General features: G+C 35.8%; 1 protein-coding gene across 1 annotated transcript; it reads left to right on the top strand.

Annotated features, from left to right (window-relative positions):
* Positions 1-15352: 15352 nt before the first annotated feature.
* On the top strand, positions 15353-15685 carry LOC104881602 (cysteine-rich repeat secretory protein 55-like). The gene has a single exon (XM_010662186.1). The coding sequence runs from the start codon at positions 15353-15355 to the stop codon at positions 15683-15685; it is 333 nt and encodes a 110-aa protein (XP_010660488.1).
* Positions 15686-15689: the final 4 nt, after the last annotated feature.

Below are 15689 nucleotides of genomic sequence, written 5' to 3' on the forward strand. Positions count from 1 at the left end.
GGATGTTGAATCAACATTAGAATTAGATTCTAAGGGAGCTAATACTCCTATAGGTCCCAATCGTCCCTGCTTTGAGCTCATATACCTTATTGGCATAGGTTATGATGGTCGAATTGAGTCTAGGTTCACTTTTATCCATAAAGGCATTTTTGTAATTACACAAGGGTAAGTGAACTAGGTTTTTGGATTAGGATAATCGATTAATTAGTAGGCTTTGTTGGGTTAATTAATCAATTAGGATTTGTTTTGGGCTAAATTAAGTGACCCAAGTCCTAGTGAGCTCAAGTCACTTAAGCCTAATAAAGAACCTATCAGTACCCTCTGAAATGTTAGGGTTTCCAAAAATTTTTCTATAGTCATTTTCTACCTCCAGAGAGAAAGAGAGAGAGAGAGCCATAACCTCCACTATCTCTCCCATCCTCATCGAAAGTGTGTCAAGATAAGTTTCAAGTCATTGGGTGGAAAACTCTGATTTTACGAGATTTCTACAACTTCGTTCTTCATCTTCATCGTGTGGATTCGCTTCGAGAACATCCGAATCTAAGTTGTATTTTTCATTAGCACTTTCTAAATCCCTTTAAAGTTTTAAAATGTAATTTTTCTGTTATGCATAGTGATTTGTCCTTAGCAGCGGCAGTGGCAGCGGCACCATTTGATTCGAGGTTCGATCCCCGACAACGGCGCCATTTGATTTGTGCCCAATTGGTGTCTCAGCTGATTCGTGTCCAGCTGGTGCTCCTTGATTGAGGGATTAATCAACAAAATTTATAACCTATTACACCATATACTAGGGTAGCAAAGACAAAGCTACTATAGCATAGTGGCTCTAGGATCGTTCACTGGGATGGGTTTTCACTTCACAAATGATGTTAATTCAAAGTTGAATTGGTGCCTTTTCATTTCAAGGTTAGCTTTAAAAGAAAACATAAAGATGTTTGAATGAAAAAGGATTGGTTTTAAGCTAACCAAAAATAGTAACTGATTTTACTTACAAAGAAAAGTGTTTCTTGGAGTTTAGATCACTAGGCTTAGGTTCCTCATACAAAAAGGGAGTTCCAGTCACTTGTTTCTTTTCCTCGCATTAGAGAATTAACATATAGTTAATTCTCTAACCGGTGTTGTACAGATGTTTCCCATTAATGGGTTCAAACACTAAATCCCTCTCACTGATGCACTTTGCAATGGCTCATACCTCTCACCTAGCACTTGCCATTCAAGGTGATCTTTAACCTTGGATTACCCGTCAAAAGCTTGCAAGAGATAACTAATGGATGTCTCCTTGGAGTCCAAAAGCTTACCAAGTGTTGGCTATTATAGAAAATCCTACCTTCAAGTCACCTCCCAAAGGCTCACAAGGGGTAAACTAGTGCATCTCCATGGACGGAAATCACTTGCCTTACCAAGTGTTGGCCCAGGTGAATTAAAGGCGTTTTAAGTTAACTAAAAAGATAAAAACCATTAACGGGTCACACTTTCTCTTCATTAAAAACTAAAACAACAAAACTTCCAAATTATGCATGTGGAAACTTACCCGGATTTCCTCACTCCAAGAGACAAAGAGCTTAGCTTCTCATCCTCTAAGGAAAAATCCTTAGAGTTTGATTAGCTAGAAATAAAAAGAAATGAAAAATGAAAGAGAAGGAAAAATAAAGCAAGGCTCTGTATATTCTATATATTGATCGATATGGATTACATATATTACATGATTCCCCCCTATTACAGTGGATGCAAGAGAGTTTATATAGGAAGGTAATTTACCCTTCCTTGGATACTTCCTAGCTAAGGAATTACATGAGTGGCTGAATACAAGGAGAAAATGGAAATTTAGACAAAAATATCTGAAGAAAAATATCCAAAAGAGTCGGTGGCAAATATCGGGAAGCACTAAGGACCATTTCGCAGGAGAAAATGGTGTCTGCGAGATTTTGCAGACACTCAAGAAGGGCTGCGAAATCACTTCGCAGCAACAAGCTATCCTCGTAGGGCTGCGAAGTTGGCTTCCACCTTGAGGTTCTCAGCTCCCAGCTTGCGGCATATATCGGGCAACTTTAGAAGGAAATCCACAACACTGTACAAAAAGGCTGCGAAATTCTCGCAACAAAAGGGTGATTTCGCAACACTTTAGAGTGATTGATTTGCAGTGGCTGTAACTTCTTCGTTTCAACTCTGAATTGCACACCGCTTGAAGCATTGGATTCTTGACTTCCTGAGCTTTGAAATGGTATATAGAATGTAGAAAATGGACTTCGGGAAGTGCTCCAAAAGTGCAAAAGAAGACTGCAGCTGCTGTCCTCTGTTTTCTTCACTCTGTTTTTCCTCTCTCCTTGCATACTTTGAACGGCTTTGGCAAAGGGCTATGGAGCTCCAAAGCTTGGTTTCTTCATGAATTTGAGCTTCCAAAAGCTTTGCCATAACTTGTCCAAGTAGCTCCTCCATCATTTGGCATGCTTGAATTGATTCATAAGCTGATAAAAACATGTAAACTTGCCACAAAATGGCTAAAACCAATTACTAAGGACCTTAATGAATTAATTGGGTTAAATGAATATGATTACTACTCAAAGGTGCTTAAAACCATTATAATTAGGTCTAAAAAATAGCACTTTTTGGTAGTAATCACACCCCCCAACCGACTCATTGCTAGTCCCTTAGCAATGGAGGAGATAAAAACTAAGTAAACTATAATAATATACATAAAAGGGATCATGCAAATCACTCCAAAAAATTATATGAGTGGCATGATGGACATCCATGGATCAATAAAGATGTGAAACTCAACCTATAATAAGAGTTGTCAAAGCATTCACTTGATCATAGAGTACAAATAATGGATATTATGCAAGTTTAAGCATCAAAAGAATTTCCACTCTCAAAAGATCCAAATCAAATTCTTCCACTAAAAGCTAAGTGTTAATGTGATTAGCTTCCGAGTATAGTATGGATAATTATCATCTCCCCCCAACCTAAGTCTTTCTTTAAGCTTTGCAAAATTAACCATCTCTTGATAGGCTAGGAACGCACCTCTTATTCACAATTTTTTTTCACTTACTAAACTTAACCAATTCACCCATGTAACAAGCAGAGGATCGGTGAATCCCAACCAATAAAGGCTTAGGGCACCAGGCTTTAAAGGCTTTCGCCACCCCTTCGGACCATGCTCAGGTTTTAAGGCAAGTAAAGAAGTTTATTCTTTTTTTTTTTTTTCTTTTTTTTCTTTTTCTTTTTTTTTCTATTTTTTCAAAGACTCATTGGTCTTTATGAGGTGTCCCAACACTATTAAAGAGAGGTTAAAGGTGTCAAATTATGATTTCTCAAGCTTAGAGGGTGAGATAGTTTCACATCTTATAACCGGAATCTAATGTATGTGTGTGCGAATAGCTTAAGGTGGAAGAGATAAGTTTGCATGCAATGGGAGTTTTAACAATTCATCAACTTTTAGAAGAGCATAATACAAACTCTAAGATTCATGTAATCAAGTTGAAACTCGAATTCTCTCATTTAATTTTGAGAGTTAATCCTTAATATCCATGGAGTTTAAAACAAAAATTTTAAAATTTAAGCAAAAAGCAACTAAATTACCAAAATAACTTATCATTATTAACAATACTTACTTCCTCAACTCTCCCCCCAACCAAGCTGAACATTGTCCTCAATGTGACAAAAGCGATTGAAAAATAGGGAGGAAGCGGTACCTCTTGAGTGACATGGAGTCTGAGTCATATAGGAGAAACCACATGTTTCAAAGAAAACATAAAAGAGTTAGTGAGTAGAGGAAATAAAAAAATGCCAAGTTTAAACAAAAATGATGTCTATATATGATGTATCATCAGTAATGCATCCAATCCCAGAATATAAGACATCATAACAAAGCTATGTATACTAATATAATATGTAAAGACCAAAAAATAAAGAGATGATCAAGTAATAGTAAGGTCCTATGGAGCTGATGCGTCTGTGGTGGCCTCTTGAATGGGTTGGATCAGGACTTTGGCCTCTGTTCTGGTAGTCTCCTTAGATGGCATAGTCTCCTCAGCTGGAGCTCTCAGCTGAAGCTATGGGCTCTGATGGTTTTAGGAGGTCAGAAATGGAGTGAGAGACTTTGTGTGTGTGATCCTAAGGTGCGCGGGGCTCTCCTCTTCATATGCATGGTTGCAGGGCTCTATTGGCATTTTAGCAACTTCTCTTGGCTTTGTAAGGTGTTTTTGCAAACCTTCCTCCATTTTGCAAGTCAATTTCGCAATTTGAAGGCCATTTATAAGCTTGGAGGTGATTTCGCAGCCTTTTCAAAACTTGGAGGTCATTTTGCAGGCAATGGGCAATTTCGCAGACCATTTTTGAAGCTTGGAGCATTTTCGCAGCGGGGGGTGGATTTCGTAGAAGAGGGGAATTCTCGCAGCCCATTTCGTAGCTTAAAAGTGATTTCGCAGCCCAAAATTGATTTCGCGGCTCATTTCGCAGCTTCAAAATGAGGGGAACTGTGCTGTAAATGGCACTCGTGTGCCAAAAAGTGGTTTCGCAGCTGCGAAACACCCTTCCAAATGGTGTCTCGGCTGCGAAATTCGCGCTCAGCTTTGCGCGCTTGTCTTCAAACGACCATAACTTCTTCATTTCACCTCCAAATCTCATACCGTTTGAAGTGTTGGACTCCTGACTTCCCAAGATTTGAAACGAGATATTGTATGCATAATTTGAGCTCCAAGAAGTGCTTCAAAAATGTGTCCAACAGTAGCAAAATGGAGGTGCGACATTTCCGTTCATGGTTTGCACAGTCATCTTCAAACAGCCATAACTTTTCCGTTTCAAATCCAAATCGAGCACCGTTTGAAGCTGTGGACTCGTGACTTCCCAAGCTTTCAAATGAGATATTGCATGCATAATTTGAACTTCGAAAAGTGATCGAGATGTGTCCAACAATTGCCGAAATGGGGGTGCGGTTGTGAAATTGGGATTTTTCACGTTTTGGAACTTCGCAGCCGTTTCGCAGCTGCGAAATGAGGGTTACTGTGCTGCGAAATGGCACTCATGTGCCAAAGCTCGTGTGCCAAATACCCTACGGAATGGGACTTTTGGTGCGAAATCAGGCTTTACCACTTCGCAATGCGTTTCGCAGTTGCGAAATGGATGCTCCTGTGCTGCGAAGTGGCACTCGTGTGCCAAAATTGGTTTCGCAGCTTCGAAATACCCTGCGAAATGGAGCTTTGGCTGCGAATTTTTTTTTTTTTTTGGTTTTCGTAGCCATTTTCGCAGCTGCGAAATGAGGGTACTGTGCTGCGAAATGGCACTCGTGTGCCAAAAGTTGGCTTCGCAGCTGCGAAACACCTTTCCAATGGAGCTTTCCCTGCGAAATAGAGGATTTCATGCTTTGGTGGTTCGCAGCCGCTTTCGCAGCTACGAAATGGGGGCTCCTGTGCTGCGAAGTGGCACTCGTGTGCCAAAAGTTGCTTCGCAGCTGCGAAACTTTTCGCAGAGAGGGCAATTGGGTTGCGAACTAGTTTCGCAGCAAAGTGCCGATTTCGCAGAGGCTGCGAAATCTCGCAGATCCCTGTTTTTCCCCTGTTTTTGCTCCGTTTTCGCTCCGAAAGACTTCCTTCAATTTCTTTTCAATTCCTCTTGATTTTGATCATCCAAAAACCTATATTACATCAAAACAAACTAGAATTAAAGCATTGAAATCAAAATTAAAGCATTGAAATCAAAATTAAAACAAGAAATTAACAAAACAAAAAGATATGGACTAGCTAGTCTTTAAAAAGACTAAGTCCATCAAAAAATTTGCTCCTGATTTAGCTTGCCCGGATCCCATATGAAGTTTGCATCCTTCATTTGAGACTTGGTTTGTATGACTTTCCCATACAAAGCTTGGAGAAAAGGTGGAGGCATGTGTTTCTTCATCAATTCTTCCTTGATGACTATCCTATGTGGTTCTTCATCTATATCAAAATCATAGTCATCTTTCTCTATGCTTTTCCCCTTTTTCTTTCCTTTGATTTCCTCCCTATTTTCTTTGTAGTATAGTGGTGAGTATTCCCGCCTGTCACGCGGGTGACCCGGGTTCGATCCCCGGCAACGGCGCCATTTGATTCGTCCCTAGCAGCGGCAGTGGCAACGGCACCATTTGATTCGAGGTTCGATCCCCGGCAACGGCGCCATTTGATTCGCGCCCAATTGGTGTCTCAGCTGATTCGTGTCCAGCTGGTGCTCCTTGATTGAGGGATTAATCAACAAAATTTATAACCTATTACACCATATACTAGGGTAGCAAAGACAAAGCTACTATAGCATAATGGCTTTAGGATCGTTCACTGGGATGGGTTTTCACTTCACAAATGATGTTAATTCAAAGTTGAATTGGTGCCTTTTCATTTCAAGGTTAGCTTTAAAAGAAAACATAAAGATGTTTGAATGAAAAAGGATTGGTTTTAAGCTAACCAAAAATAGTAACTGATTTTACTTACAAAGAAAAGTGTTTCTTGGAGTTTAGATCACTAGGCTTAGGTTCCTCATACAAAAAGGGAGTTCCGGTCACTTGTTTCTTTTCCTTGCATTAGAGAATTAACATATAGTTAATTCTCTAACCGGTGTTGTACAGATGTTTCCCATTAATGGGTTCAAACACTAAATCCCTCTCACTGATGCACTTTGCAATGACTCATACCTCTCACCTAACACTTGCCATTCAAGGTGATCTTTAACCTTGGATTACCCGTCAAAAGCTCGCAAGAGATAACTAATGGATGTCTCCTTGGAGTCCAAAAGCTTACCAAGTGTTGGCTATTCTAGAAAATCCTACCTTCAAATCACCTCCCAAAGGCTCACAAGGGGTAAACTAGTGCATCTCCATGGACGGAAATCACTTGCCTTACCAAGTGTTGGCCCAGGTGAATTAAAGGCGTTTTAAGTTAACTAAAAAGATAAAAACCATTAACGGGTCACACTTTCTCTTCATTAAAAACTAAAACAACAAAACTTCCAAATTATGCATGTGGAAACTTACCCGGATTTCCTCACTCCAAGAGACGAAGAGCTTAGCTTCTCATCCTCTAAGGAAAAATCCTTAGAGTTTGATTAGCTAGAAATAAAAAGAAATGAAAAATGAAAGAGAAGGAAAAACAGAGCAAGGCTCTGTATATTCTATATATTGATCGATATGGATTACATATATTACATGATTCCCCCCTATTACAGTGGATGCAAGAGAGTTTATATAGGAAGGTAATTTACCCTTCCTTGGATACTTCCTAGCTAAGGAATTACATGAATGGCTGAATACAAGGAGAAAATGGAAATTTAGACAAAAATATCTAAAGAAAAATATCCAAAAGAGTCGGTGGCAAATATCGAGAAGCACTAAGGACCATTTCGCAGGAGAAAATGGTGTCTATGAGATTTCGCAGACACTCAAGAAGGGCTGCGAAATCACTTCGCAGCAACAAGCTATCCTCGTAGGGCTGCGAAGTTGGCTTCCACCTTGAGGTTCTCAGCTTCCAGCTTGCGGCATATATCGGGCAACTTTAGAAGGAAATCCACAACACTGTACAAAAAGGCTGCGAAATTCTCGCAACAAAAGGGTGATTTCGCAACACTTTAGAGTGATTGATTTGCAGTGGCTGTAACTTCTTCGTTTCAACTCTGAATCGCACACCGCTTGAAGAATTGGATTTTTGACTTCTTGAGCTTTGAAATGGTATATAGAATGTAGAAAATGGACTTCGGGAAGTGCTCCAAAAGTGCAAAAGAAGACTGCAGCTACTGTCCTCTGTTTTCTTCACTCTGTTTTTCCTCTCTCCTTGCATACTTTGAACGGCTTTGGCAAAGGGCTATGGAGCTCCAAAGCTTGGTTTCTTCATGAATTTGAGCTTCCAAAAGCTTTGCCATAACTTGTCCAAGTAGCTCCTCCATCATTTGGCATGCTTGAATTGATTCATAAGCTAATAAAAACATGTAAACTTGCCACAAAATGGTTAAAACCAATTACTAAGGACCTTAATGAATTAATTGGGTTAAATGAATATGATTACTACTCAAAGGTGCTTAAAACCATTATAATTAGGTCTACAAAATAACACTTTTTGGTAGTAATCACATAGGATTTAGGAAAGCCTAGAATAGTTAAACATGTTTCTAACTTAATTTGGGCTTGAGAAATAGAGAGATCTTAAGGATTGTAGAGGTAATGTTAAGAGGTTAATTGATACCATCTACCTCATTAATTATGAACACCAATTCAGGGGGACTTTGCATATAATGGATAGTGTTGGGATTGAGCTCCTAAAAGTAAGACATGAAATAACAAAGTTAGACTTAACCATCCTCTTGCTATCCTTTTGGTGTATTGACATTGATTTGAGCATTTAGTCCATGTCCCTTACATTATACATGAATTGAGTGCATTAGGAGTTGCATAGAAGATACATGTCATAGGTTCCTTGTAAGTAGACAAATTGTCCATAGTTAGTTCATGGATATGGGCAATGCATCACCTTCAAATTAGAAGGATGACTTGTCTTAGACTTCGGGATGACTTTCTCATGATGTGTGCACTAGTGTATGTCATACACACTGGATATGACCTATGGTGAATTAGGATGCAAAGCTATCAATTGTCATGATTTACCAAACTACTATACTGCATAGACTCTCAACCTTGAGAAGTGTGAAACCAAGGTTTGGTTAATCTCGATTTTGATGGTAACAAAACAAGATTTGGAACTAATGATTATATTTCAAGTGTGATTAGGTAAGAAGGTTTCCAAAGTGGCAATCACAAAGACAAAATCAAGCCAAAGGGAAATCCATAAGAAGAAGACCTCAAAAAGAAGTATTTTTCTAGACCTAAGTTTCATAAGAACTCTTTGTAAGGTTGTTGATGCACTAGGTTTTTCATGCATTACATTTTTTATTTATGCACCAAAATCATCCAAGAGTTATTTTGTTTTAAATCTTTTAAAATTGGATGATTTCGTGTTTTCAACTAAAACCTTGTGTCAAATACTTTCCAAACTTCTCTAAAAAATTTTAAGTTAAAAAAGATGATTGTTGAGCCAAAAACAACTCAACAGATTGAATCGGATGAAGAACCGGTCAACCTATTTAGCTCAACCGATCGAGGAGTGCAAAAACCTTCTCTCTCCTCCAGAACGCTTGTTCAACTAGTCGAGGTTGAACCTTAACTAGTCGAGACAATTATAAATTATGTGAATATAAGAGACAATTATATGTAAATATATATTCACATAATTTAAATTTGCAAAAAGAGACCATCACCTTATTCATCCTCTCTCTATGGTGTTTACCTTAGGTTGAATTAGTCAAAATTTTCTAAAAATGATATGAGCTTGTGCCAAAATCAATAGGAGGTTTTAACCTATGGGTGAGACCCTAAAGTGGTTATATATCCCTATGGGTTGAGTCATTGTTGATGGAGACTGGTGGTAACAAGTATTATCAATAGAGACATCATGATATTTCATGGGATTGAGATAGTGTGTCCCCTTGGGTGATCCAAAGGACATGTGATCATGAAATCTATGGCCATAGTAATTCCTTTGGTAGAATTTGACAAATGCTCTTTGGAGCTAGAGTATGTCATATAATCACATAATAAGTGGGATCTATAACTCAGAGATTTGAGAAATAATCTTGATAGGTGATAGCACTATCTTGTTAGATTACATACGTCAGTTCATGGGGAGTTTGCATGTAGTGGATAGTAGGTCACGAATTCAGGCACGTAATTTCTTGTTGTTATTTATATAAGATACTAGAGTTCAATTGATTTCTTGTAGTGAGATATTGAATCAACTTCAGAATTGGATTATAAGGGATGCAATACTCCTATGGGTCCTAGTGGTCCTCGTTTTGGGCCCATATACCTTGTTGACACAGATTATGAGGGTCGGATTGACTCTAGGTTCACTTTTGTGCATAAGGATGTTTTGGTAATTATGCAAGGTTGCATAAGGGTAAGTGAACAAGGTCTCTAGATTGAACTAATTGATTGATTAGTATGCCTTATTAGGTTAATTAATTAATTAGAACCTATTTGGGCTAGATTAAGTGACCCAAGCCCATATGGACTGAAGTCACTTAAGCCTAATTAGGATCCTTATAAATATCCTCTAAGGGTTAGGGTTTCCATAACTTTTGTCTTCTACCATCTAGAGAGAAAGAGAGCCATAGCCTCTACCCTCATTTCCTCCTAATCGAAAGTGTGCCAAGAATAAGAGTGTCATCGGGTGGAAGATCGTGGGTTTACAGCACTTCCAACAACTTTAAGGTCATCTTCAACACTTGAATTTAAGGTTTGGAACATCCAAACCTAAAAGTTAGTACTTTAATCCTAAAAGATCATTTTTTTTTTCAAAATTAGTATTACTTCCATTGCTTAGATCTAAGATGCCAATAGATAGCAGGTCAGGGATTGATTAAATTATATTTAACTAATTCTTATCTCAATGTAATGACATAGAATAGTGGAGTGTAGTTAATTCTCTTTATTGGACTATTGAGTCAACTTTAAAATTAAATTATGAGATATTCAGTATTTTATTATGAGTCCCATTGGTACTTGCTCAAGCTCATACTCTTTGTTGGCACAAAGGTTTGAAGGAAATATGAATATATTTGGTAAAAGTGCAAAGTTGCACAAGATTTAATGATTAATTATCATGTTTTTTTTTTTTTTGGATTGGGTTGATTAATTAATTGCAGCCCAATAGGGGTAATAAATTAATTAGAACCCAATGGGCTAAATTAAGTGATTCAAGCCCAAGTTGGGCCAAAGTTACTTAACCCCACAAGAATGGCCATCTAAACCCCTTAGGGTTTAAGATTAGTCATTTTATTCACTCTATTATTCTAGAGAGAGCCCTAGCCTTCATTTATCTCCATCTTAAGTATGTAGTCACCCTACACATGTGCCAAAGAGTAAAGACATAGCCATTGGGTGAAAGACCCATGGTTTTCGAGATATCTATTGCAAAATGAATTAGGTTTGGGAATAAACCCTAGGTATCATTTCTAACACACCTTACATGGCCAAAGTTATGTTTTTTTATAGCTTCCTTATGCCTAGAATCTTAAATGCATTCACCCTAAAGTCCAAATAGATAACAGATCACCTAACAATTATTTAATTTAGGCTTTATTATTTTAATTATAACAAAAACTTATAGCCAATAAAATGACATCATTATCGAGGATCAGTGTTGTTGAGTTGTTTTTAGTTGAAAAATCAATTGCTTGTTTTTAAGTTAGATTAGGTTATTATTTTTTGTTTTATATTTGTTTTTTTTTATTTCACTTTTTTTATGTTGAGATTTTTGTTAAAGTTATGTTACTAAAATCTAGAATTTAAATGCTACAATGGAGTACCTAAACAACGGGTACTATGGTCATGCTGGAACACCTTGAACTGCACTAGTTTACAAATCAATTAGGATCTAACTCATTACTAGGCATGCATTAGATTGTACATTAATAAGAGATCACCTAAATTTTGAGCTTACTCATAGGTATAAATTATTGAGAGAAAACTATTTCATTCCTTCATTCATCTTTCCTCCACCTTCAATGCTCAACCTTTTGGCAACTTCATAACTGATCATTCTTATTATGGTTTTGAATTTGGTTGTTAGAATATTTCTCCTATCTAAAGGTATAATTCTTTACATAGACCTCTCTTTCTTTTGAAAACACTTACATATTTTAAACAATTTGAGAATGAAGGAATAAGTCAATGTTGGGAAAGATATTTAGAGTTATTACACTTCTTTCCACCACATGTATTTGAAACTTGGCAAGTTATTTCCCGTTTTTACTATTCTTTAATTGAAAAATCTTGTCAAGTTCTAGACATGTCGAGTGTGGAAAGCTTTATTGAAAAGGAACCAACTATGGTCATGATGATACTCGATAATCTTCTAGCAAGAGAAACTCATGAGCCTGGTTATGAATTGATCATGGAATAGAGAATTCTAATGTTAACTTTAGTTACGAGGGTAATTAGAGATCTTCCTCAATTGCAATCATTCTTTGGTTTTTCAATGGTTCCACAAGATCAATAAAATTTGGAGGATGTGTTCAAAGAATATATGAAGAGCCAATCAAATTTGATGAACAGTTTAAAAACAATGAATGTTGAGATGAAAAATCTTAATGCTAACTCAAGTGAACCCATTAACCTAACAACTTAAGTTTTGAATGAATTTTCACTTGATACAAATACCTTATATTATATGGTCGATGATAATGAGGAAATGATTGAATTAAACTTACCTTTTACTAAAAATAGTGATAGCTTGATGTGACAAGCCTTCTTGCTACTGCACAAGATTTTGACTTCGAAAATTTTGATGAAATTGTGCAAGAACTTATTAATGATGAACTCATTGATAGTGAAAGGGTGACATTTATCAAATTCTTGGCATCCTTTAATTGTTTAATCTACAATTGATGTTAAGTTAGACCCTTATATCTAAAACCAATTATAGTTGTAACATCCAACATCACTCTAAAGTGAACTGAGTACTCACAAAATTAGTAGAATACATGCATCTTGAATGAATCTTCTAATGGTCTTATCTAATTTCCAAATCACTTCTTTACTAGCTAGTATACACTTAATGGAAGATTGAGCTCTTTGAGTACTTCTTAGTGCAAAATACTTATCTATTTAGTTTTTTTCCTTTTCTATTACTTGTCATTATAATATTTTGCATATTCCTTTTAAATAATGGTATATTAGGGTCATATCGATGTTCATATTCATAAGTTTCTTAAGCTTCCTTTTCAAATTTTACAAACTCTAATAAAGAATTCTCAATCTAAAATCTAACATGAGAAGGAACCAACTTATACAGTCCAATATCACTTTTGACTCCATCAAGGTGTTGTTTCACTCTATAAATTTCCCTACCTTTCACAAATTTTTTACAATTCAAATATATGGGAACCTTTTTAACATTTACGTATCTTTCATAAAAAACATGGTCCCATGTAGGTTCATTTTTACATTGAATTTGTTATTGAATCTTGAGTAGATGATGATGTTGTGTTTGACCCAATTTTTCTATGATAAAAAGAAGCAATTTGTAAAAATATAAAAAATAAAAAATAAAATTTAAATCATCATTAAAAAAATAAGCAAATAATGTGATTAGGTAAACAACAAGCACTAGTATGGTAGCTATTTAAGGAAGAAAGAAAAGGAAAATAAACAAAAAAGTTTTGTAAAACAACATAAAGTAACACTAATAAGAAAAAAAAATTGTAAGGAGAAATTATCACACACTACCTATTACATGAGAGTCTTCATCCTTTGTTGTATGGAGAAATTGTGGTGTTTTTTGTTCCTCACACACCTTTTACATGCATATGTGGATTTTAAATATTAGGGGCAATTGATGCTTCTTTCATTGTCTTTGACTTTAATGGATTAAACTGTCAATTCAACGAAGGGGAGAGAAACCTCCACAACAATCACTCAGTTATTGGTGAATTGTTATCATTGAAGATCAAACAAACCCGAAGTCTAGCCTACAGATTCATCGGCGTAGTTTATGTCATTCAAATATTTTCATTATTTTAAGTGATGATGTTGAGTAGGAGTGAAACTTGAGCGGGTTGGTCTAACTCAACTTGAACTCAATTTCATGTTTGAGCAAATTTGAACAATTATTTTCAATATTTGACGTGAATTTTAGTCAAGTTTTTCCAATTTAAACTCAATTTAGATTGTTCTTGAACTAAGGTTTGAACAATTTGAGCCTAAACTGAATCCAATTTAATGTTTTTTTTAAAAAAAAAAAATTATAATGTATATTATCTTATATATTAATATTCATTTTCTTTTCAAATTTTTTTATAAAGGTATCAAGTTATATGGGAAAAGTGGGATTTGATTCACTAATATGAAAATATATGGAAAAAAAACCCCAAAAATTTAAATTATTATCATATTTATTTATTTAAAAATAATTTAAAATATATGCATTTTTTAATGAGTCATCCAATTATTCCCAAAAATGTCCTTTTACTTGCCATATCATTCAAATCAATTGACAACTAGACTCCTCCATATAGATGTTTCCTTTCCTTTTAGATATTTTATTATTATTATCATTATTTTATTATTTTATTATTTGAGATTTTTTTTTTCTCTAGAAACAAACATCTCGTAGGATTCTTATTTTAGTTTCTTAAAAGTTTAGGAAATATTGTGCACAAAAAATCATATTTAAATAGAATTAATTTTTTTTTTTTGTTTCCTAGAATTTGAAGAGGAAATATTGTCAGAAAAATCCTATTTAATCATAATTACCAAATGAAAAAGTAATAAGGTTGTCTATTAAATACTAAAAAATAAATTCAGCAATATATACTTATTTTAATTATGATTAATTTATTTGATATAAAATATTTATTTATTTATTTTTTTTATACAATATATCAAAATACAATCATATTGTAAAACATTTTATATATGAAAAACTCTTACAACAAATTTTGTTCTCTATTATATTAAACAATTATTAATATTATATAATAAATACAAATTTATTATTGGTTTATTTATTATCAAGAATATGAATTTATTTTTAACTTATTAATACTAGAATAAGTCTTTTTTTTTTTTGGAGGTTGATTGATTATTTCTTAATTTGGGTGAAACTTGAATTTGCTATTACCCAATCAACTTTTCCAAGTTGGAACCCTAATGCAGAGACATTATCCTTATGAATCGGTCCGTAGTCCATTCTACCATGGTACACTCTTCTCTTATTTGGCTGTTGAATTCTTCTCATCTACAAAAAATCTAACACCGGAAAGAACGTCTCTCCAGTCTCCCACTTGCGCCCAAACTTTTATCTCACGCTGCAATCATTGTTCGCACCTCTACTCTCTTCTTTCTTATTGCAGGGACCCCAAACGACCTCATTAGTCAAATTAAAATGGAAAGTCAAGAAGGGTGTATCATTTAATTTCTTAATTACCGCATAAAAATCATAACCCGGAATTAGTTTTAGTTTATGACATGCATTTTAAAGTTTTATACTATACATGTTGCATGTCGGATGGATTTATTACCGAAGGGTCAATTTACATATTGCCGTATTTGGTTTTCCTCTTCCCTAATTTGAACAGGGATTCCGGCATCCTCACGTCTGATATATGAGAACAGGTTGAACAAAATGTCAGAGCCGCTGATTATTTCTGACCGCTCCACTATCTTTCATTCTTTTTGACTGGTCCAAGATTTCAAATGCCCATTATCTTAAATTTTAACTCCTCAACCTATAATTCTCCTTCATTTCCAGTAGTTCCAACATCCAACACTGCATATACAATAACAATGTTTTCTCCACTTCTGTGTTGCCTCATCTTCCTCTTTCCCCTCTTTTCACTGGCCTATGAAGGCCCTCGTGGGACTTCCTGCGATGGAACCACTTACTACGCCCCTAATTCGACCTTCCCTTCCAATCTAGACACAGCTCTCCAGATTCTTCAGAACACTACTGCCTCCAGCGGTTTCGCCACCACGACCTCCGGCAGCATTAATCAGACAGTGACAGCCCTCGCCCTGTGTCGTGCCACCATAAACCCATCAGATTGCCAGCTATGCATCGATGTTGCCACATCGGGCATTCGCAATGTCTGTCCCAATGGAACAGCGGCTCAGGTGTGATACA

Source organism: Vitis vinifera, chromosome 14, assembly GCF_030704535.1.
Source record: "Vitis vinifera cultivar Pinot Noir 40024 chromosome 14, ASM3070453v1".
Taxonomy (NCBI): Eukaryota; Viridiplantae; Streptophyta; class Magnoliopsida; order Vitales; family Vitaceae; genus Vitis; species Vitis vinifera.